This window comes from Hyaena hyaena, unplaced genomic scaffold (assembly GCF_003009895.1).
Source record: "Hyaena hyaena isolate Hyena2069 unplaced genomic scaffold, ASM300989v1 scaffold_366, whole genome shotgun sequence".
In the NCBI taxonomy this organism is placed as follows: Eukaryota; Metazoa; Chordata; class Mammalia; order Carnivora; family Hyaenidae; genus Hyaena; species Hyaena hyaena.
Genome location: NW_024080999.1, coordinates 1245676 through 1271785, shown reverse-complemented (window position 1 = coordinate 1271785; position 26110 = coordinate 1245676). Strand labels below are relative to the sequence as shown.

Genomic DNA, 26110 nt, shown 5'->3' with positions numbered 1-26110 from the left:
CAACTTTAAAAATCAGCTTCATCACATTGAAAGGGTAGGATCAGGGAAATGACAGAATGATGAAAAATGAGAACTATATATGATAGAAAGGATGAAATAAAACATAAATCAAAATGAACATGGAACAGGGAGGCATGGAGACAAAGGAAGAACAGAAACAAGGTGGGGAGAAAACAAAAAGATAAGAGCAATGAAATCATTGTAAAGGTGTCTCCCCTCGCTCAGCTGGGCCTCGAGAACATCTTTCCTCTTGGCACAGTTCTGTTCTTTTACTGTTCTGCAGTGTCAGCTTCTGCACCAATTTCATTTCTTACGCTCTTCGGTACTCTGAGCAACTTTGGAGTTCAGCCCCTTGTCAGATCACCTTTCCCAGGGGCTGTGTGCACATTCCGGAATCTGAAATAGATCCCATTCAACTATCTGCTCATTACCCTAAATTATTCCCAATGAGAGGCTCCACGGCCTTGATGTAATTTACAAATGGTAAACAAGAGGGGTGCCGGTGGCTTAATCATTTGAGCATCTGACTTCCAGTCAGGTCATGATCTCGAGGTTCACGGGTTTGAGCCCTGCATTAGGCTCAGTGCTGAGAGCTCAGAGCCTGGATCCTGCTTCAGATTCTGTGTCTCCTTCTCCTTCTGGCCCTTCCCCACTAGCACTGTGTCTCTCTCTGTCTCTCTCTCAAAAAGTAAATAAACATTAAGCATTTTTTTAAAAAAAAATGTCAAACAAGAAATACCTCCTTATGTATTCTGGTCATTTCTGTCAAAGATCAGATGCTTGGGAGCACAGCTAACATCCAAATAAAAACATCAGTATTGTGGTGAAACAAAAATTCTGCCTCTGCCTTCTTTTGCAGAAGAAAGCCTTCTAATTTTCATAGCTTTTCTGACATTTCCAGATTGAATGAAATCCTTTCTCCTAAAAAAATAGTTTGGCTCCCCAACATTCCCTACCCTCACTGAGGAAGTGATACAGCACAGAAGCAGGTTTTTTCTCTCCGTTTCGTTTTGCAGTCACAAACCAGCTGTAGATTCGGGTTTTGTTTCAGCCAACACACACCATGTCTCCGTGTGTGGTTTCTGTTGCATTAGCTGCTGAATTATTTTTTACTCATTTCCACCGGTATCTCTCTTTGATGAAGGCTGGCCTAAACCCTCAGGGTATCTGAGCGTGGTGTTTCTTTGTCAGCATGTCTCCTGGCTGTCACGTTGTGACCGATCTCACTTGAGAGCTGTAAGACATGGCTAGGAATATTCGTGAGTCTAGCAAAGGCTGTGGAAGTTCTGGTGGAGCTCATTATTGCCTTTCCCCAACAGGCTAAGTGCTTCTGACTTTTTGAGGGAGATTATGGCCATCCTCTCCTTTTCCCATCAAGCATAAAGGGCATATGAGTGGATGTCTCTGCTAAGTGGTCATGCAGTGCATCCGTTTGCTCCAATGGACCAGAAAGAGTTTGATCTTAAATGGTATTTTTGTACTTGCCTCACAAGTTGAATGTCACTAGAAGTCCTTGAGAATGCCAACTGATGGTTATCCAGTCTCCACATCCCGTTTCTCAGCACAGGCTCCTCAGCCTCACGGATGAAATGAGCGTCTTACCAAACCAGCAAAGGCTGGAATCTGTCCACTGGGCTGGTATCAGACTTTAAGGAGGAGTCATCTCTCTACATAGTAACCCAGACCTGGGGGTGGGTGGGAGGGGGGAGGTAGTGGGGTTCAGCTTCCTGACTCTCTTAGTGACCAACTCATGTCAGCTGAGGGAGTCCCTGCTCCTCATGAAAACCCTGAGGATAGCAGGAGCCTTGACATATAGCAAGTGATCAGTGAATCTTGGCTAATGTGTTAATTAAATATTAATTAAGAACATATGCTAATTACCATGGGTTAAGGAATACAACATTCCCAGTTTCCCTATACTTATTTCTTCTGCCACACAGGGGTGGGTGGATTACAGATCAGTTTGCTTCTCCAAATTAAATTTTCTGCCCAGGTGGAGAGCCTCACTCACATTAGCCTAATCCTGGCCGTAATTAAACGATGCCAAAGAAAAGGAAAAATTTACGTAACATTTATACAGCTTTGCAGGAGTAATTCTGATCAAGAATCACACGTTAAACTTTCACATGGAAAACAAGCTATCTTAAGTATTGGTTACTTCTATATACACCGGGGTGCTCTGAATTCAGGAAGGAATTAAACACATCTTTTGAGCTAGGTCTAGAAAATTGCACATATTTATGCTTTCCTGAATTATGGACAAGGGAGCTCTTCACTGTGAGTTCCTGGGGAAAGAGTAAGTGCTAGTTGAGTGCGGGGGCAGGGGGAGCACGTCTTTGCCTGTGTATCTCCCAGATCCCAGCAGTGGTCTAGGATGTGGGAGGCAGTGTTGTATAATGGAAGTCATAACATTCTGGAATCGTTGTTCAGAGTTCAAATTCTAGTTTCCTCATGACGAATGATGAGACCTTGGGCCGTCCTTCAACTTCTCTGATCTCCTCTCTTTCTTATCTGGAAAATGACGTAAATACTCACTTTGCAGGATTGTTGCATGCATTAAAAGAGGTGGATTATAGAGAGTTCCTGACACTTAGTAGGTGCTCAATAAATAAATACCTTTCAAGTGAAACTCCCTTAGCTCATTATTTTTTCCCTTTAGTTGTTTTGAAACAGGATTTCTTCTCAGGAAGACTTTCCCATTTTGCAATTTCTGCAAGCCAGGCCCATTCCATCATGAGACAGATGCAATGTTCTCCCAAACAATTATTGATCCAACAATGTGGAACCAGCATGGATCTTTAATTTTATCCGACAGAAGGCCCTTCAATATCTATTTCATTAAAATAAAGGTCAGTAGGGCAATAATCGCTCTAAACTCAATTGGACCATTGTGAGATTTATCCTTGCCCTTCAAAATAGCTTTATGTTCTCTGCTCAGGGCCATAAAAGTTGACATATTTATTTTGTGAATACATAATAGGTCTTTGGTTTTGCTGAATGACAAATTAACCACATTTTCGGTTCTTTTGCCTCAGACCTTTAAGTTGAATTCTGTAAGTAATCATTTCTGATCTGGTCTCAGAGTTTGCAATTTATCTTTTCCAGTTGAGTCTTCTGTCTTCTGAACCCTGTGTACACCAAAGTCAGTAACAAGCATGAACAGCTCAGGGATTTAATGTGCTCTTTGGCAGAGATGAAAAATGTTGGGATTTGGGGTAAAGACCCAGCAATCATAAAACTCCTTTGCAGCTGCTCGGGAAGAACACCAAGTTCCACTGACATCCTGATACACAGAGGGTGTCTTCCAGAATATTCACAAACATATTTTTAAAGGGATGATGCTCACAAGAGTATAGAGAAATGGCCACACTTCTCCACACTCAGGGGAGATAGTGACCTGAAGCTTACTCATCATCTGCATAACATGAGGGCATTACCAAGCTCATGTGAAAGATGGCCTTGAATCAACATCACTCAAGAAGCTGACCGTGGCCTGTTTAATGGGGGCATTTATCTTTCAAAATGTCCAAGGGAACTAACTAGATAACTTGCAAGAACTGTATGCTCATTTCTGCCAATGATGCCCTCATTAGTTGCCGTGTACTTCACGGTACCACAGCAGTGAAAGATTCATTGTCCGCACAATCATTTTAATTGTAATGCCTGATGAAATTAGCAGTTTTGAGGCCATGGCATTTAAATTTATTATCAACAATAGTGCTGCAGTCTATTATGCCATTAAAGCTTGCTGTCAATGGTAACTAAAATGACAGGTTGCCTGGAAATAAAAAACGAGACCTGATGAAAATTGAGCTTTGCGTTTCCATTGACATAAGACCCAGCTCCAATCACTGTTGTTGGTGGGAGGGCTGATAGGTCAAGTAGAAAACTCTGGCCTAGTCTGTCTTCCTAGATTTCTTAAAGCATCTTTCTGTCTTTGACATTTAGACATCCAGAAATGGGACATATATTCACACTGCAAGCTGGCCCACCCCTACAGATGGCACGCCTATAGATGTCACTAGCCATTAGCACATCCTTGTGTTTCCCTGATCATCAGGAACCTTGAGCTTGGCTCCTGGATCAAAACAGGTGTATGAAGCTGAGAGCTGGATGTCTCGATCCCGTGGTGGATCTGCAACCATGAGCGGGGACAGTTCTGTACATTCCATGTCAAGGTGAGCTCTAATAAAGCTGACCTTTTAAAAAGTAACTTGAAAACAAACAACCTTGATGCTATTTTTTTTTTTTTTTTCTAGAAGACCTCTGTCTTCTAGAGGTCTGAGATGGAATGGGGTTCCGAGGCATGGGTGCTGCAGGTTATTTCCCACATTACTGTGGCCCTTGCTCAAGTCTACCAGCAAGGATTTGTCTTGAAATCCAAGCTTGCTTCTTGTTGTTTTGGGATAAGTGGTAAAGCATCCAGTAAGTTCTCATGGTGGCACCGAGCAGATGTTCCTGAGTCCTGTCTCCTCCAGCAAACATTCCCTGTCCATCCCAGGTCAGAGAACTCTTCCTTTGGAGAATCCAAGTGACTGTTGCTCTCACGTGGCCCTTAAACTGAAATAATCAATTGACACAAGGAACTGCAGAGTAGATTCTGCTTGTTCAGGGAGACTACAAATTCATTCAACTAAAAGCCATGTTCATATTCCAGTGTCTCCCTAACATAATTTCTTGTTGATGGATTTATGGCAGATGGTTTGCTAGTCATTTTCATACCTTTTGCACATAGATGGCTTTTGCTGAACCAGGATAGTTTTTGAATAAATAAATAAATAAATAAATACAAAAATACATAAATAAGAATGGAGTGCTATGTTAGGACATTACTTAATAAAGCCTTAGGAAGAATTAGAATTAGCAGAAAGGCTGAAAAATGAAAATGAATGAATGCTATTCTGGAAGCCTAGGAAACTAGATCTAAATCCTCCTCCAAAAATCAATGAGCTCAATATGTAGGAGTAGTCATTTCAATTTTGGCCTCAACTATTATTATAAATAAAATTCAGGGCTTGGTACAGGTAATCGCTCTCTAATTTTAGAAGAGGAAGAGGCAAGGAATGGAACCTGGGTTCAAGTTTCTACTCCCGGCTAGTTAGGGTTAGGTCCCTAGAGAGCCCATCCAGTTAAAATAACAAAACAAACAAATGGAAAGAAAAAAAAAAGGAGAAGAAAGAAAAAAGAAGACGTTCTCTTTTTTTTTTTTTTAAATATTTTATTTATTTCTAGGAGAGAGAGAGAGAGACAGCGGGAGCAGGGGAGGGTCAGAGAGAGAGGAAATCACAGACTGAAACAGGCTCCAGGCTCCGAGCTGGCAGTCAGCACAGAGCCCGACGCGGGGCTCGAACCCACGAACCGCGAGATCATGACCTAAGCGAAAGTCGGACGCTTAACCGACTAAGCCACCCAGGCGCCCCAAAAGACTTTCTCTTAAAAAGAGAGAAAAGGGTTTATTCTAACAGATATTTATTTATTTATTTTTGAGAAACAGAGAGAGAGAGAGAGAGAGACAGAATGCAAGTGAGGGAGGGGCAGAGAGAGAGGGAGACACAGAATCTGAAGCAGCTCCAGGCTCTGAGCCGTCAGCACAAAGCCCAACATGGGGCTCAAACTCACACACCGTGAGATCATGACCTGAGCTGAAGTCGGATGCTCAACCAACTGAGCCACCCAGGAGCCTCTTAAGTTTTTTTTAATGTTTATTTATTTTTGAGAGAGAGACGAGAGAGACAGAGCTCAAGCTGAGGAGGGGCAGAGGGAGAGAGGGAGACTCAGAACAGAAGCAGGCTTCAGGCTCTGAGCTGTCAGCACAGAACCGGATGTGGGGATCGGGCCCATGAACCATGAGATCATGACTTGAGCCGAAGTCAGATGCTTAACTGACTGAGCCACCCACCGCCTCCTAGCAGATTTTTAAAATTCATTGCTGGGGTTGGTTCGACACTATTTTATTTAGAAGTTTTCACATCTATCTGTGTTCCCAAGTGAAGTCAGTCTGTAATTTTCTTACTCAGTTTTGGAATTAACGTTAAAGTAGCTTCGTGAAGTGAGTTGGACTCCGAATGTTTGTCTTTTTCTAACAATTGCTTAAATTTATCAGTATCTACATTTTTCTTCCAAAGAGGACATTATCTTTTTCTTTTTCTTTTCCTATATTGTTATAGATAGAATTTTTGTCTCTCTCTCTACTGTTTAGTCCTTATTTATTTAAACAAGAATAAAATGGGGCGCCTGGATGGCTTAGTCGCTTAAGTGTCCAACTTCGGCTCAGGTCATGATCTCACAGTTCGTGGGTTCGAGCCCCGCATCGGGCTCTGTCCTGACAGCTAGCTCAGAGCCTGGAGCCTGTTTCAGATTCTGTGTCTCCCTCTCTCTCTGACCCTTCCCTGCTCACGCTGTCTCTCTCTCTCTCTCAGAAATAAACAAAACATTAAAAAAATTTTTTAAAAACTATGTTTTCAGAAGGTCTTTGTTAAATATTTCTACTCTGTTTTTTGGCTTAAAAAATTAATTGCTATGTAGAAAATTATGTGTAATGTTTTCTTTTCCCTTCAGCATCTCAAATATATCACTTTATGTCTCCAGGGTAACTGTTGAGAAGTTCAAAGTTAATCTGATTTTTTCCCCCTTATATGTAATGGGCTTTTACTCTTTAAAGGCTTTGAGAGTTTTGTATTTATTTTTATTTAAAAAAAATTTTTTTTAATGTTTTATTTATTTCTAGGAGAGAGAGAGAGAGAGAGAGAGAGAGAGACAGCGTGAGCAGGGCAGGGTCAGAGAGAGAGGGAGTCACAGACTGAAACAGGCTCCAGGCTCCGAGCTGGCAGTCAGCTCAGAGCCCGACGCGGGGCTCGAACCCACGAACCGCGAGATCATGACCTAAGCGAAAGTCGGACGCTTAACCGACTAAGCCACCCAGGCGCCCCTGTATTTATTTTTAATGCCACACTTTTCACTACGTTTCCCACTGAGGAGTTTTATCATTTATTTTTTGGCATCTTTCTAAGTCTTTTAACACTGAGTCCTTAGGTCCTTTTTTTTCTGAGAAATCTCAAAATAATTTCTTCAAGTTTTCCTTCCCCTGTATTGATTTATTTCCTTTTCTTGTGAGGTTTCAATGATATGATTTTTCACTCATATCACTTGACTTTTTTTTATATTTATAATTTATTTATATCTTTTTTACAGAGTACCTTGTTGTGATATTCCAATTTATTAGCTTGTTCATTTTATCCTTTCTACTCTCAATCTTTATTTCATTTATTTTATTTTTTAATATTTCATATCACTAGTTGATTTTTCTTCAGAGTGGATTATTACTTCATGTTTCCAGTATTTTTCCTTATCATTTTTAGCATATTTATTAGACTCTTTTTAAATGATTCTTCTGTCTAGTCCATGAATTATGCTCCGTCTGGTAAGAGTGATCCACTGTGTCTTTTGATGATGGTACTTTTGTTTCTCAAGAGTCTTTCATATGGGGTCCATGAGCTCACGTGGCCCTGAGGTTATCTGCTACCTTGATTACAAATACAAAGTGGGTAAAGGAGGCAAATCTCAGGTCTCAGCTTGGATGCTTCTGGCCACTTTGAGGAGATGGAAATACTATCTTGAGTCAAGTAGTCTTTGGAATTATAAATTGGGCTCTCGCATTCTGTTTTAACTCCTGCCCCAGTCCCTATGACTTGAGTACGCCTTTCTCCTAGGGTCTCAGTTGTTTTTTTTTTTTTCTCTTTAACAGCCTCCCATCCAGGCTGTCTTCATCCAAACGGACTCAAGGGTGCGAGCCTGAGGGGGTGGGCGGGGTCGTGTTGGGAGGCAGAAATGCCTAGCTGTCTATCAGTGTTACCACCCACTCCTCACTCTCAGAGCTCCTCACTCTCAGCGGGCTCAAACACTGCCCTGGACTTAGTAGGTTACTTCCTTCTGGCTCTCAGCTCATTTTGCTGTTTCTCTGCCTCTTTGTGTCTCTGGCACAGCAGTGGTGGTGTGTGGGGGACAGAACAGGCAGAGCCTGAAAGCCGTCTCCCATGCCCCTACTCCCAATCGCAGGCGGGGACCCGACCACCTTCCGTCTCTCTCCAGAATTCCTCCCAGTCTTGTTTAACGTTTTTGGGATCTATCCACCCGCCTCTCTTGCTTTTGTGACAACTCCCAAGTAAAGGTTTGGCCGCCATGTTCATGGGACATCGTTCCAAGAACGAACAACTCTCTAGTGGCCGTCAGAAAGTCACTAGGGCTGCTAGAGTATACATTATGTCCTCTATGTGACTCAGGCTAATTTCCTTTACTGTATCCTTTTTTCCTGTGTTTTTTCTTTAATATTAAAAGTATTTTAAAATCTTATGCTGAATCCTAATTTATAAAATAGACAAGACCAGTGATGCTCTCACTGAAGAACAAATGGGGACCCAGGATTCCAAATATTTAAAGGGTGGCAATATCCAGTTTCATTTTGTACCTTTTTGGTTGTTATTAATTAACAATTCATAATATAGATAAAAGGTTTCATTTCTTTTCTTACCAAGTGCATCACTTTTTGTTTCTACTGGTAGGAAAGCGTAAGATTAAATAGCGGTGTCCAGGTTTATTAGCCTTTTTAATTTTTATATGAAAGATGGAATCTTTAGAACCTGTCCCATCTTAGCTAGATCTCTGTCTTCAGCAATATCCAACAGTTTGATGGATTTAGACCCTGTAAGTGAGTGTAAGGGAGCAATCTACAGTGCCTCTAATGCTTGGCTCATGAGGAACTATATAAATGTGGGCATCAGACCCAGCGTCCGGCCTGCAGAGGGAAGATCATTGGTGCAGAAGTAACTACTGCTCTTTCCTTCGATCGTCACCCATTATTTGATAAAACCATTCATCCAGCAAATACTTCCTGGGCCTCTATATGAGAGCCCCTTAAGAGCTGGAGCTTCGGCTTGCTCATTCCAGGGCTCTCCCACAGAATCTAACATCGTAAGCGCAAGGTAGGTAGTTTGACCAAGGGACTCAAAGACCTTGTTCTGGAATTCCCAGCTTTAGACTGTCAGAGTGGGCAAAACTAGGTCTAAACTTCTACTGCCGTTGCCAAGATAAAGAACACAACTTGATCAGGGCTTCCTCAAAGCTAGCCTATAGTTCTATACCTTCAGCTGAAGCTTAATTCTTGCTGGCCCCTCGGGTGAATGGAGGCCAGCCCTGCCTCGCAAAGACCCTACGGCGAAGGATGACATTTACATTCGAAGACACAAGACTAATCTGTTTATTAGGTGTGTTCTCATACGTCGAGGAGGGGGATTTTTTGGCAAATAAATAAATAAATAATCAGACAAAGGGAGACTTTTGGGCAAAAGAGGGAGCTCAGGAAGAGGAGGCGGAGTCTTTGCATAGTTCTAAATGAACACAAGGTGGCAGCAGTAGGCAACGCGGATTTTCAGCAGAAATGCAGCACTTGCAAAAACCAGAAACTGGGAGGCTTTGAGAAAGAGAAGGTCAGAAGGTGACTAACTATTCCTTTATCACAGAGACCGTGGTGTGGAACATTCGTCCTCTCCACGGGGCGGCGGGAGGCAGCATCTTACATGATCTGCCTGGGCATCCCGTACCCGGTCATGCCTGCCTGGGAGGCCCCCTTGTTGCTGCCCATCTGCAGGCCGATGACGTTCTGTCCCTGGCGAAGCTGCTCCTCTGAAAATCCTCTCCGGTTCTGCTGAGCTTTCCTGGGCAGAGGAAGTGAGGTGCAATAATGTCATTCTGACAGTTTTCAAACCCTTCCCAAGACATGTAGTTAGAAAGGCTCTACTGGGGTCACTAAATAGAACACCAGGCCACCAAATAGAATAGCAGGCCTTACACTGAGCTATACTACTGACAGGAGCTGTGATCCTACCCTGAGCTACAGCCCCACCTTGAGCAATGGCCACCAAGGGCTATGGTCCTCCCGTGAGCCAACGCCCCACCCTGAGCTATGGCCCTACTCTGATTGTTAGTCCTATCCTGGGCTATGGTTCTATCACGAGTGATAGATAGAGTGATAGCTCTACTCCGAGTAGGCCCTTCCATGACACATGAGCTCTCAACTCCTTAGAACCCAGATTATTTTTCAGAATTTCCATGAAAGATCAGTGACTTCATTTTCGGACAACCTTCCTGTCATCCTCTCTCTCAAAGTTACCTCAAGCCCTTGTGAAAATTACAATCAGCACTTTTTACAAAGCACGTCATAAATCCCATGCCCCATGGAGGGCAAAGGATTAATGTTCCTTCCTGTTGTAGAGCTGTAGCACCTAGGAGTTAAGGAGGGAAAGTTTCTTACTCTTAACCAGAGGGCAGCAAACTTCAGTAAAGAGCCAGATAGTAACTAATTTTGGTGTTGTGGGTCACATAAACCACAATGTGTCGCTAGCAAAGCTGGGACTAAAAACAGAGTTTTAACTGGCCAGTAACTAGAAGGTTCTCGGACCAGGATCATTTAAAATGACACGAGGGGGTTCCTTTTTATAACTGTCTAGAAAAAGAAAGAGGGGTTAGGGAAACGAAGGGCCAATTATCTCCTACGAAGCACTCTTTTGCCTCCATGGCCCCCTGAGCTACTGGGTGGAGTTTAAGCTTCCTTGCTTTCCCTCCACCCCTGAAAACAACAGCGACAAGAAAATACATTTTTTACGGACATGACCCCATAATACATTATCCAGACCATGCCACTTTTGAAAGTGAAAAAGACTGCTATTAAAAAATACACTGTGGGGGTGGGGGGTGCCTGGGACGCTCAGTTGGTTAAGCGTTCAATTCTTGATTTTGGCTCAGTCATGATCTCACAGTCTGTGGGATCATGCCCCACATAGGGCTCTAAGCTGACAGCATGGAGCTCGGGATTCTCCCCCCCCCCCCCCCCCCCCCCCCCCCCCCCCCCCCCCCCCCCCCCCCCCCCCCCCCCCCAGGGCTCTATGCCCCTCCCCCGCTCATATGCATATGCTCCCTGCCTCAAAATGAAAAAACATTTTAAAAAATAAATGAATACACTGGAACAACAGACATTAACCTGGACATATTTTCCTTTCATTAAATGCAAGAATAAATAAGTAAATAAGTTTAGGGCTCCTTGGATCATAATAAAACCAAACTGAGGCCTCAAGCCACCTCAGTCCTGCCTAGCGTCTGTAGAAACAGAGCGCAGCCAGAGCTGGAGGGTCCCAGTATCTAGTAGGAAACACCCAACCGTTCAGCCCTGGGTGGGCTGTTGGCCTGAATGACAGCATCAGTCTTTCCTGGTTCCTGGGGAATCAGCTGTGGGCCCCAAATGCTCAGTGTTGCAATAGCCTCTGGCGCTGCAGATGCTCTTTCTTGTAAAACTCACCCTCCTCGGTGGGGGGCTGGGCGTGGGGTGGGTAGGGGCGGGGGAGGGGGGCGGCAGGAAGGGCTATTTACCTGTGAAACCAGGATGGCTCTCCCCGGTAGCAGCCATCATCCTTGGTGACCGCAACGCTGCCAAGAGCCATCAGAGTCCTCTGCACGGCCGCCATGTCCTTCCCTGCAAGCCAACCAGGAAATCAAAGCCAAGCATGTGTCAAGGCTAAGGAATCTGGAAAGATGGGGCTGGTCCTCTGGGCAGAAAGTTCTGATGGGAGGCTGTAGGCGATCCCATTCAAGGAGATCAAATACTTCTCAAAGCCCCCAAGATAACCATGGCAAAACTTTCCAGAAAGGGACAACCCTCCCCCCCACCAAATACTACTCTCTATACGACTTGCCCAGTTTCTAATTCATTCATAGTTGCTGTATGAATAAAACATTCCGAACACTTATCAGCTCAAGTACAAGTAGGTCCCCGCCCTGAGCAGAGGCCCTTGCTTCAGTGGGTTCTACAGACTGCGGCTAGGGGAGATCCTGCGGGTGGGCTTGCGAGCTGGTCTGCAGAAGAGGATTTTCCTCTGGACTGGGGGTGGGATTTGGGGTTGGGGGGAAGGAAACTGCAAAGAAGTTGCTTGGCTGGATTAAATGTGCTAAACCCCAGGTGGCTCCTTTTGCTTTCTCTGGGTTAAAAGGGTCTAAAATCAGCCATGTGCATTGAATTGTATTCACTTGATGTATTCAATTGATTCCAAGAGCATTCACTTTGCTCTTTGGACTGGAGGCTGGCAAATGAAGGCAAGCAAATCAACACAGAAAGCACTCAATGTGACACAAATGGTGGGCCCTTTATTTTTGCAGCTTGGAAGGAGCTAAATGGAAATAATAAATAGCTGTCGTGTGTGTGTGTGTGTGTGTGTGTGAGTGGGGGGGGGGAGAGACATGTGTGGTGTGCCCCTTCATACAGTGGGAAGGGGAGGCATGCTCTGAGAAGCCCAGTGACCCTGAATTTGCAGAGGAGGCAAGTGACCCCGTGAGTCAGCCTGTTCCTCCCATCCTCTCTCCTTTCTTCCCTCCCAGCTGACGGTCCCGCCCAGGGCTGGGAAAAAGGCTACCTCGCGGTCAGCCCTGGATTAGACAGAGATCCCTGCACGGCACGAGTGTGGAGTGCAAAGCTCAAGGCACAGGGTTAGAAAGGAAGGCAAGGTTCAGTGGGGCAGGTGGCGTAGGGGGTGAAGCCGGCAAAGTTAAGGGCAAACACTAAAAGGCCCTCTTGGCGCTGAGTGAGCCATCTGCTCTCTCCGGCCGTGCGGCTGCGGCTCGGTCACTGGGGAATACAGAATTACAGGAGAAAGGCAGATGGGAAGCAAGACTGGAGTAGAAGTCTAATGAAATAAACAATTCAGGTCCACAGAGGAAGTCCAGTTCAGGATGTCCATCTATTCAAAGAGGAGAGAGAGAGGGAGAGGAGAGGGAGAGAGAGAGACAGTAGATTCATCTTCCCTCACTTTTCTTCCCTACCCTATTAACCACAGGGTGGTTTCCGGGATCCTGAGGCCCGGCCGGGTTGGCTGACAGCTACAGTGGCGAAATGCTGTCCCTGGACAGTCCCCGGACTCAAGGTGCAGCTGGGGAGGTGCAGAATGGAGTGTCTGGGCAGCAGATGGATGGGGGAGGGCACAAGGAATCGTGAGACTTGAGAACAAACCCAGAGGTGGTTCTTAGAATGACTTCTCTCCCATAGATACAAAGCTTTTCTGTAATTGTCACTGTGTAATGGGATCTTTTTTTTTAAAGAGCTGTAGTGATGATAATCTTTTTTTTTTTTAATTTTGTCTTTTTTTTTAATTTATTTTTGAGAATCAGAGAGAGGCAGCGTGAGTAGGGGAGGGTCAGAGAGAGAGGGAGACACAGAATCCGAAGACAGGCTCCAGGCTCTGAGCTGTCAGCACAGAGCCCGACGCAGGGCTCCAACCCATGAACTGTGAGATCATGACCTGAGCTGAAGTCGGACGCTTAACCACCTAAGCCACCCAGGCGCCCCTGTAGTGATGATATTCTTAGGGATCTCTGTGGAAAGAGACGGGGAGAGGGTTTGCTCTTAAGCAGTGAGCCATTAGAGAGAACTTACAGCAATAATTAAGCACAGGGAGGCTTGGGAAAGTTAGAGCATACATTCAACCCTACTCTGTACAAGGGCCACAGGAAATCGGTTTCTGGTGGTTGGAAAGCGCAGGTCTGGTAAGTCCAGATCTGTGGGAATGTGCAGCCTGACACCCAGCAGCCCAGCCGCAGGTATGGCCCTGGAGCCCCGGGCGCAGAAGCAGGCTGTGTTAGCACAGACCCATCCCCTTCACAGGAAACTAGCTGGTGTCCTATTGCAGTAACCGGGGCAGGAAGGAGGGGGGAAAGTTGGCAAGGGTAAGACACCCAGGAGCCTGGACCTATTACCACCACCCACCCTCATCCTGGAAGGCGGAAAAGGAAGCAATTACATGATCGGGCAGAAGAAGCCAGGGAAGGAGGCTTTATTGACAAGAACACACTGAAAACGCTTTCCTTAAGAAAGATCCCAAGGTAAGAGATTTGATATAAATTATAAGCTGGATACTTTATTATACATGACATCAACCCAGTGGAATGGATATTATTCCCTCCAGTGTATGAATGGGAAAATGAATTCAGGGAGGTTAATTAATGTGCCCAGAGTCACTCAGCAAGTTAAACCAGAGCCTGGCACTAGCTCAGGGGTCTGAACGCAAAGCCCACACACAGTCCACTGGGCCGCCATCAGCCATGGGTCCCCACCGCAGGTTGGTTGGGGTGGCACGTTCCTCAGCAATCAGAGATAATCTGAAGGGGTGGCAATGGCTTTGTCAGCACCAGGCCAGAGGGAATGCACAGGCGACGAAATTAGGTCACTGTTCTTGGGCCCCATAAGGTCAACGGTACCAACCCCAAGAGCCATAAGTCTTTGAGTGTACTTGTTTGGGATAATTCCTCCGGGTCTCAACTCAAGTAAGGTTAAAGCAAGAAGAGTTGGGGCCTAGGGTGTCCCATCAGTGTGCCGGTCAAGTTCATCGTGGCCGATTTCTAAGTAACACTGTGAGCAGAAATCTGCCTCTCCGACTTGTCTCGTGTGCTTTCCAGACATCCCTCCTGAGGAACCACGGCATGAAAGTGCTGAAATGGCGAGAGGGCCTTTTTCTAGCCTCACCTGTCTAGCCAGCTCCGAAGCCCGGATCACAGGCTGCTGGGGGGAAGGGGCCATTTTTAGAGGCTGATATCTGTAACCGGGGGGTCACATATTAAATGTCTAAAGGAGCAATGAGGTGAAGGAAGATCTGTGAATCTTGTAACCATCTGCCTAGAACACGGCCTTCTAGACTACTTCCGAACGAGGTTTCCCAAGCCTCTTGGACAATTTATGGAATAGCACGGGGGACATCTCTTTAAAAATATGAATTTCAAAGTCATTCCCCTCAGAGCTGGATTCAGCAGGCCTGGGGGGAGGCCTGGGAGTTTCTATTTTTAATAAGCTCTCCAGGTGATTTACACCATTAGGCAAGTTTGAGAAGCAGGGTGGCTCACAAAGTAGACTGCTTACCAGAAACTGAGAATGAGGGGCACCTGGGTGGCTCAGTCGGTTAAGCATCTGACTTCTGCTCAGGTCATGATCTCATAGTTTGTGGGTTCGAGCCCTGTGTCCGGCTCTGTGCTGACAGCTCAGAGCCTGGAGCCTGCTTCTGATTCTATGTCCCCTCTCTCTCTGCCCCTCCCCTGCTCACACTCTGTCTCTCTCTGAAATACCTGAAAATCTTAAAAATTCAGATTCTGGAGCAATATCCTGAGAAGACTCTGACACAGCCAGATGGAGAGGCAAGCACTGTTCCACTACTTGGCTTTTCGCTTGTTAAGAACATTGCACACGGTAAGCACTGCACAGTAATCCTTAACAAAAACTCCTCCCTTCGGAGACATCTTCCAGAAAGTCAAATGGTAAAGTCAATAATGAGAAGGGCTCTGACCCAAGCTGGAAGCCAGCTCAGAGTCTGTGGCAGCCCTGAAAGCTACCCCTAGACACTTTGGCAAGGCAGCCTGAAAACACTGCTCAAGGCTATTCTTCCAAGAACAAAAAGAAGAACTGTCCTAAAAGAAGTATCCACTATAGGGAAGGGCTGGGAATTTTCTAGATGCTGAGTCCTTGGTGGTGACCTAAAAGTGAGACCCCTGGCCATAAAAAGGGAAGTGACACATGGAATAGGAGAGGCCAAATGCACACTACCAGCTCAGCATTTTGATCAGGCGACCTGAGCTTTTCTACCCTATTCTTACAGGAAAGGCTGATATTAGACTTGCAATTATAGAAAAACAGATGGTGGCGTAGTAGCCCCTCCTCGTCTCAACCTGGCAAACCTTTTCTCAGAGACTCTCGACAACCGAGTGTGCCCTCTTTCCTGCATTCTCACAAAGCGCTGTTTCCCCAAGTGTGGTCTTGCACTTCAGACTACTAAATGATAACTTCCGGGGGGTGGGGTCAAGGGTTCAGCCCCGTAAGGCCCTCCCTCTGTCTCCCAACCAGGGATTCTTATTACCCATAAAGTTTGAGTGCTATTACCATAAAGATACTTAAACAAGGGTCTTGTTCTCTTGAATTTTGTTTTTACTGTTTTCGTGATATCTTATGCATGTCGTTAGGAAGAAAAAATAATCGGAAGGGTTAAAAAGAAAAAGAAAGAAAGCCAGAGAGAAGTCATTTGGGTGGTAAAAGTCAGAGTGGGACATTCTACTATCAATACTAAAAGTTTTTACAGGGGCGCCTGTGTGGCTCAGTTGGTTAAGTGGCTAACTCTTGTGGTTTCAGCTCAGGTCATGATCTCACGGTTGGTAAATTCGAGCCCCATGTCAGAAGCCTGCTTGGGATTCGCTCTCTCCCTCTTTCTCTGCCCCGCCCCTGCTAGTGCTCTCTCTCTCGGAACAAATAAATAAATTTTTTTTTTTAAATAAAAGTTTTTTACAGTTTATAGTCAAAACTCTTGGCTTCAGAGCTACTTCCATTTTCTATCAGTCTTGACTCATTGTTACTCTTGGAAGACTGGCTTTTTTCATCTTTCTGGAATCATTTCTTCTTTCCTTGAGTAATAACTTAGTCACCGCCCCCCAATTCTCTACTCAAGATTGAGGAAATATTAACACAGTCAAAGGAGAAATGTCAGAGAGTAGGTTGGGCTTGCTCTGTGAGTTTCGTGAATTTTTGTCGCTTGCCCTTCTGCAGACTCCCTGGTGGGCAGTGGTTTTCACAGTCGGGTTCCCAGACCAGCAGAAGCAGCATCACCTATGAATCGGTAAGAAATGCAAATTCCTGGGCCCTACCCCAGATTTAATACCTCAGAAACACCAGGGCTGTGTTTTCAGAAGCTTACGGGGCTCGAGGTTGAGAACCACTGCTGAAGGAGAAACCTGCCAAACAGAGTCACGAGCAGCAGAGACTGTTCTGACAGAAAAGGAGGCTGCAGGCAGCAGGCACGTTGTGATGACTCAAGTCACTACAGGTACCTCACGAGATCCCCGTGTCTCTCAGATTGGGTGAAATGTTTCTTTGCTCTTGCTGTTCGAAATGACACACATAGAGCCACGTCCCCAGAGAATATATATTTGGACCTTTCAGGCACCCCACCTCCAATGTAAACCACACTCTTCCCTGACTCCTAGTCATCAAGGAAAGGGAACGGGGGCAGGGCAAAACCATGTGTCCAGGATCCTTGTCAGTAGGACTACTGAGAAAAGTAATCAGATGGGATTGATCTTTGAGTCCAGTCTGCTCTGACATTCTAGAATTCTACATGTCTAATGCTTGCTCACCATGTGGCTGTGCAGAGAAACCAAAAGTTAGTTGCTGATGGACTTACAATATGGGGGAAAGAAGCCAATATTGATTAGGTGTCTATTAGCCGGGCATGGTCATAGGCATTTTACACATTTAATCCTCACAAGAAGCTTCCGAGGAAGGCGCTAGACCTGTTTACTGTTTACAGAGAAGGAAAGCGAGGCTCTGAGTAGCTGAGCACTTAAACAAGTTTACCAGTTGGGATGTAGCTAAAGAGTTTCAACCCATCTACCCGACTCCAAACTCATCTTTTCACTGTACCAAGATCTTCTGGGTCTGGAATTGGCAAATCAGTATATTATGGGGAAAGACCTCAAGAGGATAGTGACCATAGGATAGAAAAATGTCAATAAGGTGACCTGTGAAGCCGGCCCTCCATATTGGAGGATGGCCGATGCAGTGAAGGCACCACACGACAGAGGGCAGATGCCGTCCAGGCAACACTATCGGCTTCTGTATGAAGCCACTCATGAAATCTTTCTGTTCCAAGACAGAATAAATGCCTTTCCAGCCTTGCTCCCATCGCCTTCGTTTTCCATTTGTCGTAAAGAGGGACAGGCCAATGACCATAGTGATGTTTGCCTTGCCACCATATTATTATGCTCTACAATTGCCAGGCACTTTGCTAAGCGCTTCTAAGGCATCATCCCATTGAAACCCCACATCGACCTTGTGAAATAGATAGCTGAGAAAATCGAAGCTTAGAGAAGTTAATTGGGGTAAGCGGTGGAGCAGAGGTATGAACCAGGCGGTCTAATTTCTGACTCAGAAACCTGCGTTGGGCCACCTTCCGGGGTAAGTTTTCTTTGAGTCTTTCTGACCAGCACACCCCCTAGTTCTCCCGTGTTCTCTCTCATTCTCTGTCTCTCTCACACACAAACACACACACTTCCTTTCCCTGCGCCTCCCGCGTCTCCTTCCCACTTTCCCTCCACAGACGAGACACTGACGTCTAAGCTCCGGTGCGCTCTCCTGAGTCATGGACAGCTGAGACAGCCCCACTCCCACCCCTTCCCGGCGCTCGCTCGCCACGGATCCAGAAGGAACCTGCCAGGCATTCACCTGCCCTCACCCAAGAGAAAAGCTTCTCCAGTCCTCCCACGGGGCTCCAAGTGGCCCCCCGCTTCCTCCCCAGCGCTGAAAGGGGTTGCACACCCCCAGCTTCCTCCCAGAGGAACTTCAGTTAGCTCCGTCTCTCTTATCACTGTGGTTGGGTTGTTTTCTGGGCCATTCAGCCCTGGGTTCCTTTTTAAAGCCCAGAACCTTTTATTCTGATTGCTCTTAAGTTCGTTCCAAACAGTTCACAATGTGCGTCTAAAAGGGGCTTCGGGATAACGGGTCCATCCGGGGCCCCTGCCTGTCTAGCAGATGCTACATGGGAGGGCATCTGGCAATCCTGGGCTCCTGCAGTTTCATTCGTCTGCAGCCTCTGAGCAACACGGGGTCACTGGGCAGCCGTGGGCAAGCAGGACCCTACTGGGAAGACGTCAAGCAGGGGAGATGGCGGGCAGGGGGCAGAGAGCTATCGAGCATAAGGCACCTTCAGAGGAGGAAGTGGCCAAGCAAGGAGGGCTGGACCCGCGGCGGCCACAGCCACCACACCCACGGTGCGCGGAATCAGGAAGGAATGGGAATAAATGGAAAACCACCGTCAGAGCAGTAGGGGGCATGTGGCACTAAGCTAAGCAAATGGCCCGATAGCTGTGCAAGTAAACACGTGCGTGCACCCTCACAGGCGCGCAGACACATGCGGGCCTGCCTTGTGGTGTCTCTTTGATTCAGGCTTGCTCATCCCCAGACATGAGTGACAACTGGCTCTGGTGGGAGGGACCCAGCCTCACTCACTCAGTACCCAGGGTCTCACCCTGGCCTGGCTCAAGGCCAAGTCCGTCCCTCCCTTCTCTGCCCAAAGCAACCCACTTCGCCACCTCTTGCTTCACTGTATGGTAACCAGTTCTGGCCTGGGCCTCCGTCAGTGATTCTGAGCATCCCTCCCTTAGAATGACTGTTCCGGAACCTCAGTCCTCCCGTGATGGGGGCCACTGGCCCTGGGGCCTCTGGAGGCCATGCGGACACCCCTAGGCATCTGCTTTGCTGGTGCCAGTCATGGCTACCTGTACCAGGTCAGTCACCCTTGGGGTGAGTCCCCTTCCTTTCTTCCTTTAAAGCTGCATCCTTTTTGCCCTGGGGGTGAGGCTCCTCAGTGTCTGCCTTGATTCCTTTTTTTCTGTGAGCATTAACCTGGCCTGGAGCCCACCTGTCCACGACCCTACCCTGGGCTACCACAGTCTCATTCATGCTTCTTGACCTCCCTCTCCCTTAGTAAGTATTCACACACAGGGCTGGGACAGGTGGTGTAGACCTCTCCCTTGCTCTGTTCATCAGCGACCGTGGCTCCCTACACCCCTCCTCTTCACTGCCAGCACCCCTGGGACGTAAAGTTCACCTGCGGGGCCTTTGATAAAAGGGGAAAGGCAAGTAAAACACTGTCAGTCACGTAAAGACAGAGAAGCACACCTGGGGGCCCCATCTCCCACAGACTTCCCGGTTTCTTTCTCTTCCTACGTATTCCTGTACTTGGGGGCTCACCCTTCTATTCACATGATCCCCTAGGGCAGGGGCTCCATCCTTCTGTCCCACATGTTCCTGATTCCTCCTCCTCCTTCTCTTCATCCTCCTGTTATGACTCAACAGCACACTCATGGTGGAGGTGCAGGAAACAGCCTCCCGGTCAAAGCATGACAGGGCAGACTAGTTGAGGCCCTCCCTAGTCTCTGGCATCAGAGAGTTCAAGTTTGAGGTCTGGCTCTGCTAATTACTGGTCATACGCCGTGTACGGGTAATGACGGACAAGCTTCAGCTTCATCCTCTTTGAAGTGGGAAAATTCGCAACACCTCAGAGAACCGTAGGAGAATTAATTGGTATGACACAGCGAAGACCTCGTACCCTGCCGACGGTACGGGGAAGTATCGGTAAGCAGTGGCTCTCTTTCCTCGCCGGGACAATCATCCCGGTTTTGATTTAAAGAGCAAAAACCAAGTCTCAACTGACATTCACGAGATTTGGAAGTGAGTGAGGCCAAGAAGTCCAATGGCCTGGCCTGAAGGTCTGGATACGTGAGTGTCTAAGTAATGGCAAAACATAGGTTACACGATTGGTGTCTTAGCATTTTAACACCTCACATGTGAGGGAATCAGGAAATACTAGCTCTTAGCCTGACACAGAGGGGGTGTAAGGGTTAAGCAGGCGATTGTTTCTTTAGAAGTTGTTTAGTAGGACGGTCCTCTGCTAGAAATCTGTTTCAACTGTTGTCTAAATACCTCTTAAAATACCATGTCTCTGGATCACAGGAAAGTTACCCCCTCCTCACTGTCAGGACGGCCATTTGGGTCACTGCCCTGGGCATCCTATCGGATGTACCTGCTAACAGCCAGTGACCGAGCATGAGAGGGCACAGCCTACCGGAGAGGCCTGCTTGAACTTTTCTGTGTCTCCGGTGCCCGGCGGGCCTGGTGTGGAACAGCTGCACGGACGGACACACAGATTCGGGCCCAGGGGGACACTAAGCACTACGACCGCAGGTCCCAACTTCTCGGGCAGTGTCTCCGTTCACATCATTTCCCCCCAGTAACGGTGGATGGTCAAATACGTCCAGAAATGTAATTTGATTTTTATGCCTCATAAGACTTCTTAAGCCAATTCACAAATGTGAAAGAAAAAAAAAACCATGTGTCACACTTTCTGAGCAGAATATATATCTGGAAGGGATAGTCACCAAGCCCTCAGATAATAGTTTCGTAAAAGGTGGGGGTGCTCTTGATTTCTCAGACGGATGACAGAACTGCGCCAGGCGGCTTTGTCTGGGAGCTCTGTTGCTGCCGGTGAGTCAGAAGCACGCTCACAACCCACCCCCCTTCTCTTCCAGTAGCTACCATTTGTTCAGAAAGAGTATGTTGTGGGAGGGGTAACGGGAATGAAAGGCATCCATGTAACCATTTTAGCTTTCTCTCCGTGGAGCCTTCTGTTTACATGCTAGTTTGCTGAGGTCCCAGCCACCTCCCCAGGGTGCATGTTCCCGCAGAGGAGGGTAGCCTTGTTCATGGAACATCACAGAGCTTAGGCTAACAGTGCCGGGGGGTTACAGCAGATAACCCCCCATTTCCACACCCCCCCCCGCCGCCCCCCGCGGCGCACACAGGCTTAAGGAAGAACACTGTGAGCAGGTTTCAGAAAGAGATGGGCAAAGTGGAGCGGGAGGGAGAATAATCCCAAAGGCCTGAGAGCTGTTTACCTTCCCATAGATCCACCGTCTGAAAAATGTCAGTGGTCCTGACGCCGTAGATTTCAGCAGCTTTTAGGAACTGGGAGATTTGCTCCATCTGCTTAAAAGCCATCTTTGATTCTGAGATCTTGGGAATGGGCTCCTGTCCCGGGGGGTATAAACTGTTTATCAGCTTGCACAGGACCTGAAGGGCGAAAGGGGAGACAAAATCAATGCTCCCCTTTGTATTTACCCGTCACTAATGCAAAGTGAGTCCTAGGCCCTACTGGGCACAGCTTCCGGGTTTGGCCAGAGTCAAGTCTTGCGCCCCAAGAAGCACACGGCTCAGGGCTGGGCGGCCAGGTTCCCATGCCAAACCCCAGAGATCCAGGTGCCCTCACTCCAGGGCTGAGTCCCAGGCACCCCTTCCCTGCTTGCTCCTCCCTTCCTTTCTCTGGGGGAGGGAAAGAATGTTTACAAATAGGCAACAATGTGTGGTGATGAGCCTGTGATTTCCAGACTTTCAATGGAGGGAGGAGAGGTCAAATAATAGAATCGAATATTATTTCCTCGCTCAGAAGGCAGATGAGAATCAGGCTTCCAAACTCACGCCGTATGTACCAGTGATGCGTAAAAGAACTGAACTGGGTACCCTCCTCCTAGATGCCTGTAACCCAAGTCCCGGGCGACCCAACAGAGGCGTGGGATAGCTGTTATGTAACAGTAAATCACAGCCTGCGGGGAAAAGATGGGCTGGTTCGACTCAGCGCTCCCCAACCCCCAAACGCACGGGCGCATCTGGTCGGAAAAGCAGTTATCAAATAAGGATTCCCTTCTGTTTCTTGAGAACCCTTGCATTCAGACATCCAGCAGCCGCAGGCAGCAAGGCTCGCGGAAGGAGGCGAAGGTGGCTAGCCTCTCCGGCCTTTTCCTTTGTTGTACTTTGTAGCTAACCCATCCCCTGGGGGGAGAAATAACCCTCCCTTCCCCCCACCGAGCGCTGATGGACGTAAAGGCTGGAGAAATAGAAGGCACAGCCTTCTCTCTATTCCCACTGGAGAAAGCAAAAGGGTTTCTGATCTGGCAACAACTCCCAAAGAAGCTGCCCTGTCTCAGGTGGGTGGCGGATCCTCTAAGCCAGGTAGGGAGCTGTGCGGGGAGCCCGGCTCTTCAACCCTGGAGAAATAAAGGCATGCCCCTTCCCACCCCGCGAGCCACGGAGTTTGGCAGCCGCAGCTGCACCTGCAGCCCCCGGTTAGAAGAGAAAGCCCAGGAGGGCTTCCCAGCCCACTGCCCCAGCCGCGAGATCGCCGCCGGCCTTACCGTCCCGTCCATTAGCCATTTCTGAAAATGGGCCCTGCCGGGGGGCGGGTGCTCTATGTCCTCGGCGCACTGCAGGATGATCCAGTCCACCAGCTTGTTCTCCAGGTCCGCGTCGTACTTCTGCTCGATCTTCTCCTGCACCTCGCGGCTTAAGCCGTAGCTCGGGCCCCTGTTAGCCATGTCTGGAAGAGAAGACAGGACACGCGCGGCATCCACACAATAGCAGCGGCGGCCCCGGCTCCCTGCGAACGCGGCTGGGACGCGGCTGGGCGGCCTGGCCCCGCAGCAGCAGAGCGGGCAGAAAGCCGGGCGGGGTTTAAATCAAGGAGCCAATGAAGCCACTGGGGTTTCACCTACCAACGCGAAAGAAAAGCGCAGCCACGCGCCAGTGACTCTAGAATAAAGCCCCTGCTGGTGCAGGGGGCTGGAACGCCCCTCTCGGTCCCGCCTATCGGTGGGATGAGATGAGATGATGTGCAAGGGCTCCCAATCAAGGCTGAAGCCCCAGGCAGCCAGGGGGCTGGCTGGTGGTCGTGGCTTCCCCTCTCCAGAAGCGCTTTGCGGAGGCAGGGACCCTGAGATGGGGGAGAGCAGGTAATTAACAGGCAGGAAGGAAGGCCGCCTTGACGTTCAGTTGCTGGTGCTGCATGGCGCCTGGAAGAATGGTACACTGATTCGATTTTCTTCTAGCTGAGGAGGGTCAAACCGGGGCCGTTGCTAAGAGCCCTCCAAGAAGCCAGCCCCCTCGTGTGTCAGTCAAGCCCGCCCACCTCCCTCCCGCTGAGAGCTTCTTTCTGGCTGCACAATTCTTTCCCCTCCTCTGGGGGAGAAGGCCGATTGTGTACACGGTCGGCACACAGCTGCACAGGGCCTGGGGCCCCGGGGAGGGTCCATTCTGTCAGCTGTCCATCTGTCAGGAGTTGCCAGACCACTTTCCCTCTGCCCTGGGGTAACAGTTGTTTGGCTGGACAGGAGGGGAGGGGCTGAGAGCTGCCTCAGCTGCCAGCCAGATTTCATCCGGAAACTTCCATCCTAGTGACAACTCTTGTGCCTCAGTTTGACTTATCCAAAGAATGAGCCTTTTAAATGCTTTTTTTAAATAGAAAGATACTAAGAGCATGTTTTATAAAGGAGCAGAGCTCATCATCAATGTACTAAGAACTCGTGGAGTGAAAGATTTGGGTAGCATGTAACCATTTTCATCTGTGTGTTTTAGTCAAGGACCTGTCAGGCCCCACTGTGGTATACTTGGCCGAACAAGACCGCAGGAGAAATCAACTTAGACCTAAGTTGGTCTGAAATTTTTATAACTGCCCAAGAATGTGGCAATCTGTCTTCCAAACTGTAAGCCGCTTGGGGGTAAAGTCTCATTGGTGTTGTGTAAGTTTCTGGGTACTTTTCATGAGAGAAACACTCAAACATATGTTCTTTTGGTTCATGGGGCAAATATGATTTGAGTGCTTAACTACACCAAGTATTGTGCTGGAGAGGAATCAAATCGAATTCTTGCCCCTGGAACCGGCTGACTCAGGTGTATTAGATAAAGCAGTTCTGGTGGACGGAAAGGTAATCTTCATCCCTGTGCAAAGCTGGTTGGAAGCTAGGCAGGGAATGACTCCTCAAACCATACACGTATTGAGAGAAATCTCCCCGCTGGGGCCTGGACCAGTGAAAATGTAATCACTTTGTAGACATGTGGGCGGTGTGCCTGAGAAAACAATTGGCGGTCAGTAGCTGAACGCCTGGAGAGAGAACTTTGAATCAGAAAGATCTATAAGAGAATCAGCTTTTAGGAGAGCAGCGGGTTTAGAAAAAGGCACACAAAGGACTGACTAATGCAGACCTTGATGCTGAATGGAATCATCCGCTGAAGAAGCTCTAAAAACAACAGAGCTGTCTGTGGAGACTTGGGGCTTAGGGGAAGAGTTTAGAGCAGGGAGATTGTCGGCAGAATATTGGAAGTCACTGGGCTGCATCCTGGGTGTCAGCAGTACGGTCAATTCCAACCTGTGACTGAGGAAACAGAGGTCCAAACAGAAGACATGTTACTTTCTCTGTGGCTGGAATTGCTCTAAGGAAGAGGCTGGCTTGTTATATGAAGCCGGAAACAGTTCTGAAAGATGTACATGTACATTTACTCTTTCTTTCCTTCTTTCCTTCTCTCTTTCTCTTTCTTTCTTTCTTTCTTTTTCTTTCTTTCTTTCTTTTCTTTCTTTCTTTCTTCTTCCTTTCTCTTCTTTTTCTTTCTTTCATTCTTTCTTTCTTCTCTCTTCTTTCTTCCTTTCTTTCTCTTCTTTCTTCCTTTCTTTTTCCTTCCTTCCTTCCTTCCTTCCTTCCTTCCTTCCTTCCTTCCTTCCTCCCTTCCTCCCTCCCTCCCTCCCTCTCTCCCTCTCTCTCTCTTTCTTTTCTTCTTTTCTTTTCTTTCATTCCTTTGCAGGTCTTTTGTACCCTTTCCTTCCACTGTAACAAAATTACTGGGGTGCTTTAAGTGAATGATTGAGCTCATGGTTCTGGGGAGGGTACAGTGGCAAAGAGCAGGGGCCACAACAAAGAATAGGTGGGAAATGTCCAGCAATCCACAGGAAGTTGTCTGAGAAAACAATGCTTGATCCCTGGGATATATGGGCTCAACTCTACATTTACTGGCTGTCTACTAGTATTATAATAAATTTTTTCAATAACTTTTTTAAAGGGCCAATGTATCTGAGTACAAAAAAATGCATGAGGCATGGCAATATGGTCTAATAGCAAAATTAAACTGGTAAACAATAAACGCCAGTCAGGTGTCATGCTGAAAATGTGCACAAGGTACTCGGGTACAATTTTACCTAGAGGAAGGGGGAGGGGATTGGGAAAAAGGTTTATAACTGAGAGGACTTCAAGCCTCAAAAGATGACTGCGTGTTTGCCAGGTGAATGAGGCGAGGTGTTGTCAGGTGCATGGGGTGAAGCCAGACGGGTTGGGAGCATCAGGAACATGACCGGCAAAGGCAGCTAATTCAAGCAGGCAAAATGTTCTAGTATCAACAAAGCATAGGATTAAAGAGAAGAGACACCCAGGAAGAAAAGTAAGGCTTGGATGTCAGGCAGGCTGTAGACCGTAAAGTAATGTGCTTGTAAGTGCTCATGGTTCCATCTTCAGGAATTTTGAGAGCTACTTGTCACTCAGCCATTATCAGCAATTAAATTATGTAAACTTACACTTAAATAATGTACAAACATTGAATACTCAAAACGGATCACTTTTATTTTGCGATGCATTATTATTTCCTGTGCTTCTGAGAATATGGTTTATTGTC

General features: G+C 47.3%; 1 protein-coding gene across 1 annotated transcript; it reads right to left on the bottom strand.

Annotated features, from left to right (window-relative positions):
• Positions 1–9229: 9229 nt before the first annotated feature.
• TAGLN3 (transgelin 3) lies at positions 9230–23163 on the bottom strand. Its single transcript, XM_039250348.1, has 4 exons — positions 22813–23163; positions 21520–21694; positions 11419–11521; positions 9230–9710 (listed from the first exon to the last, which is right to left on the bottom strand). Exons 1-4 carry the CDS (start codon positions 22990–22992, stop codon positions 9569–9571), a joined length of 600 nt encoding a protein of 199 aa, XP_039106279.1. The 5' UTR covers positions 22993–23163; the 3' UTR covers positions 9230–9568.
• Positions 23164–26110: the final 2947 nt, after the last annotated feature.

Coding starts and splice junctions, on each gene's coding strand:
- TAGLN3 (XM_039250348.1), bottom strand. CDS start 22,992: ATGGCTAACAGGGGCCCGAGCTACGGCTTAAGCCGCGAGGTGCAGGAG. Junction 11,522..21,519: donor GACGGTGGATCTATGGGAAG/GTAAACAGCTCT, acceptor GTTGGCTTGCAG/GGAAGGACATGGCGGCCGTG. Junction 9,711..11,418: donor GAGCCATCCTGGTTTCACAG/GTAAATAGCCCT, acceptor TCCTCTGCCCAG/GAAAGCTCAGCAGAACCGGA.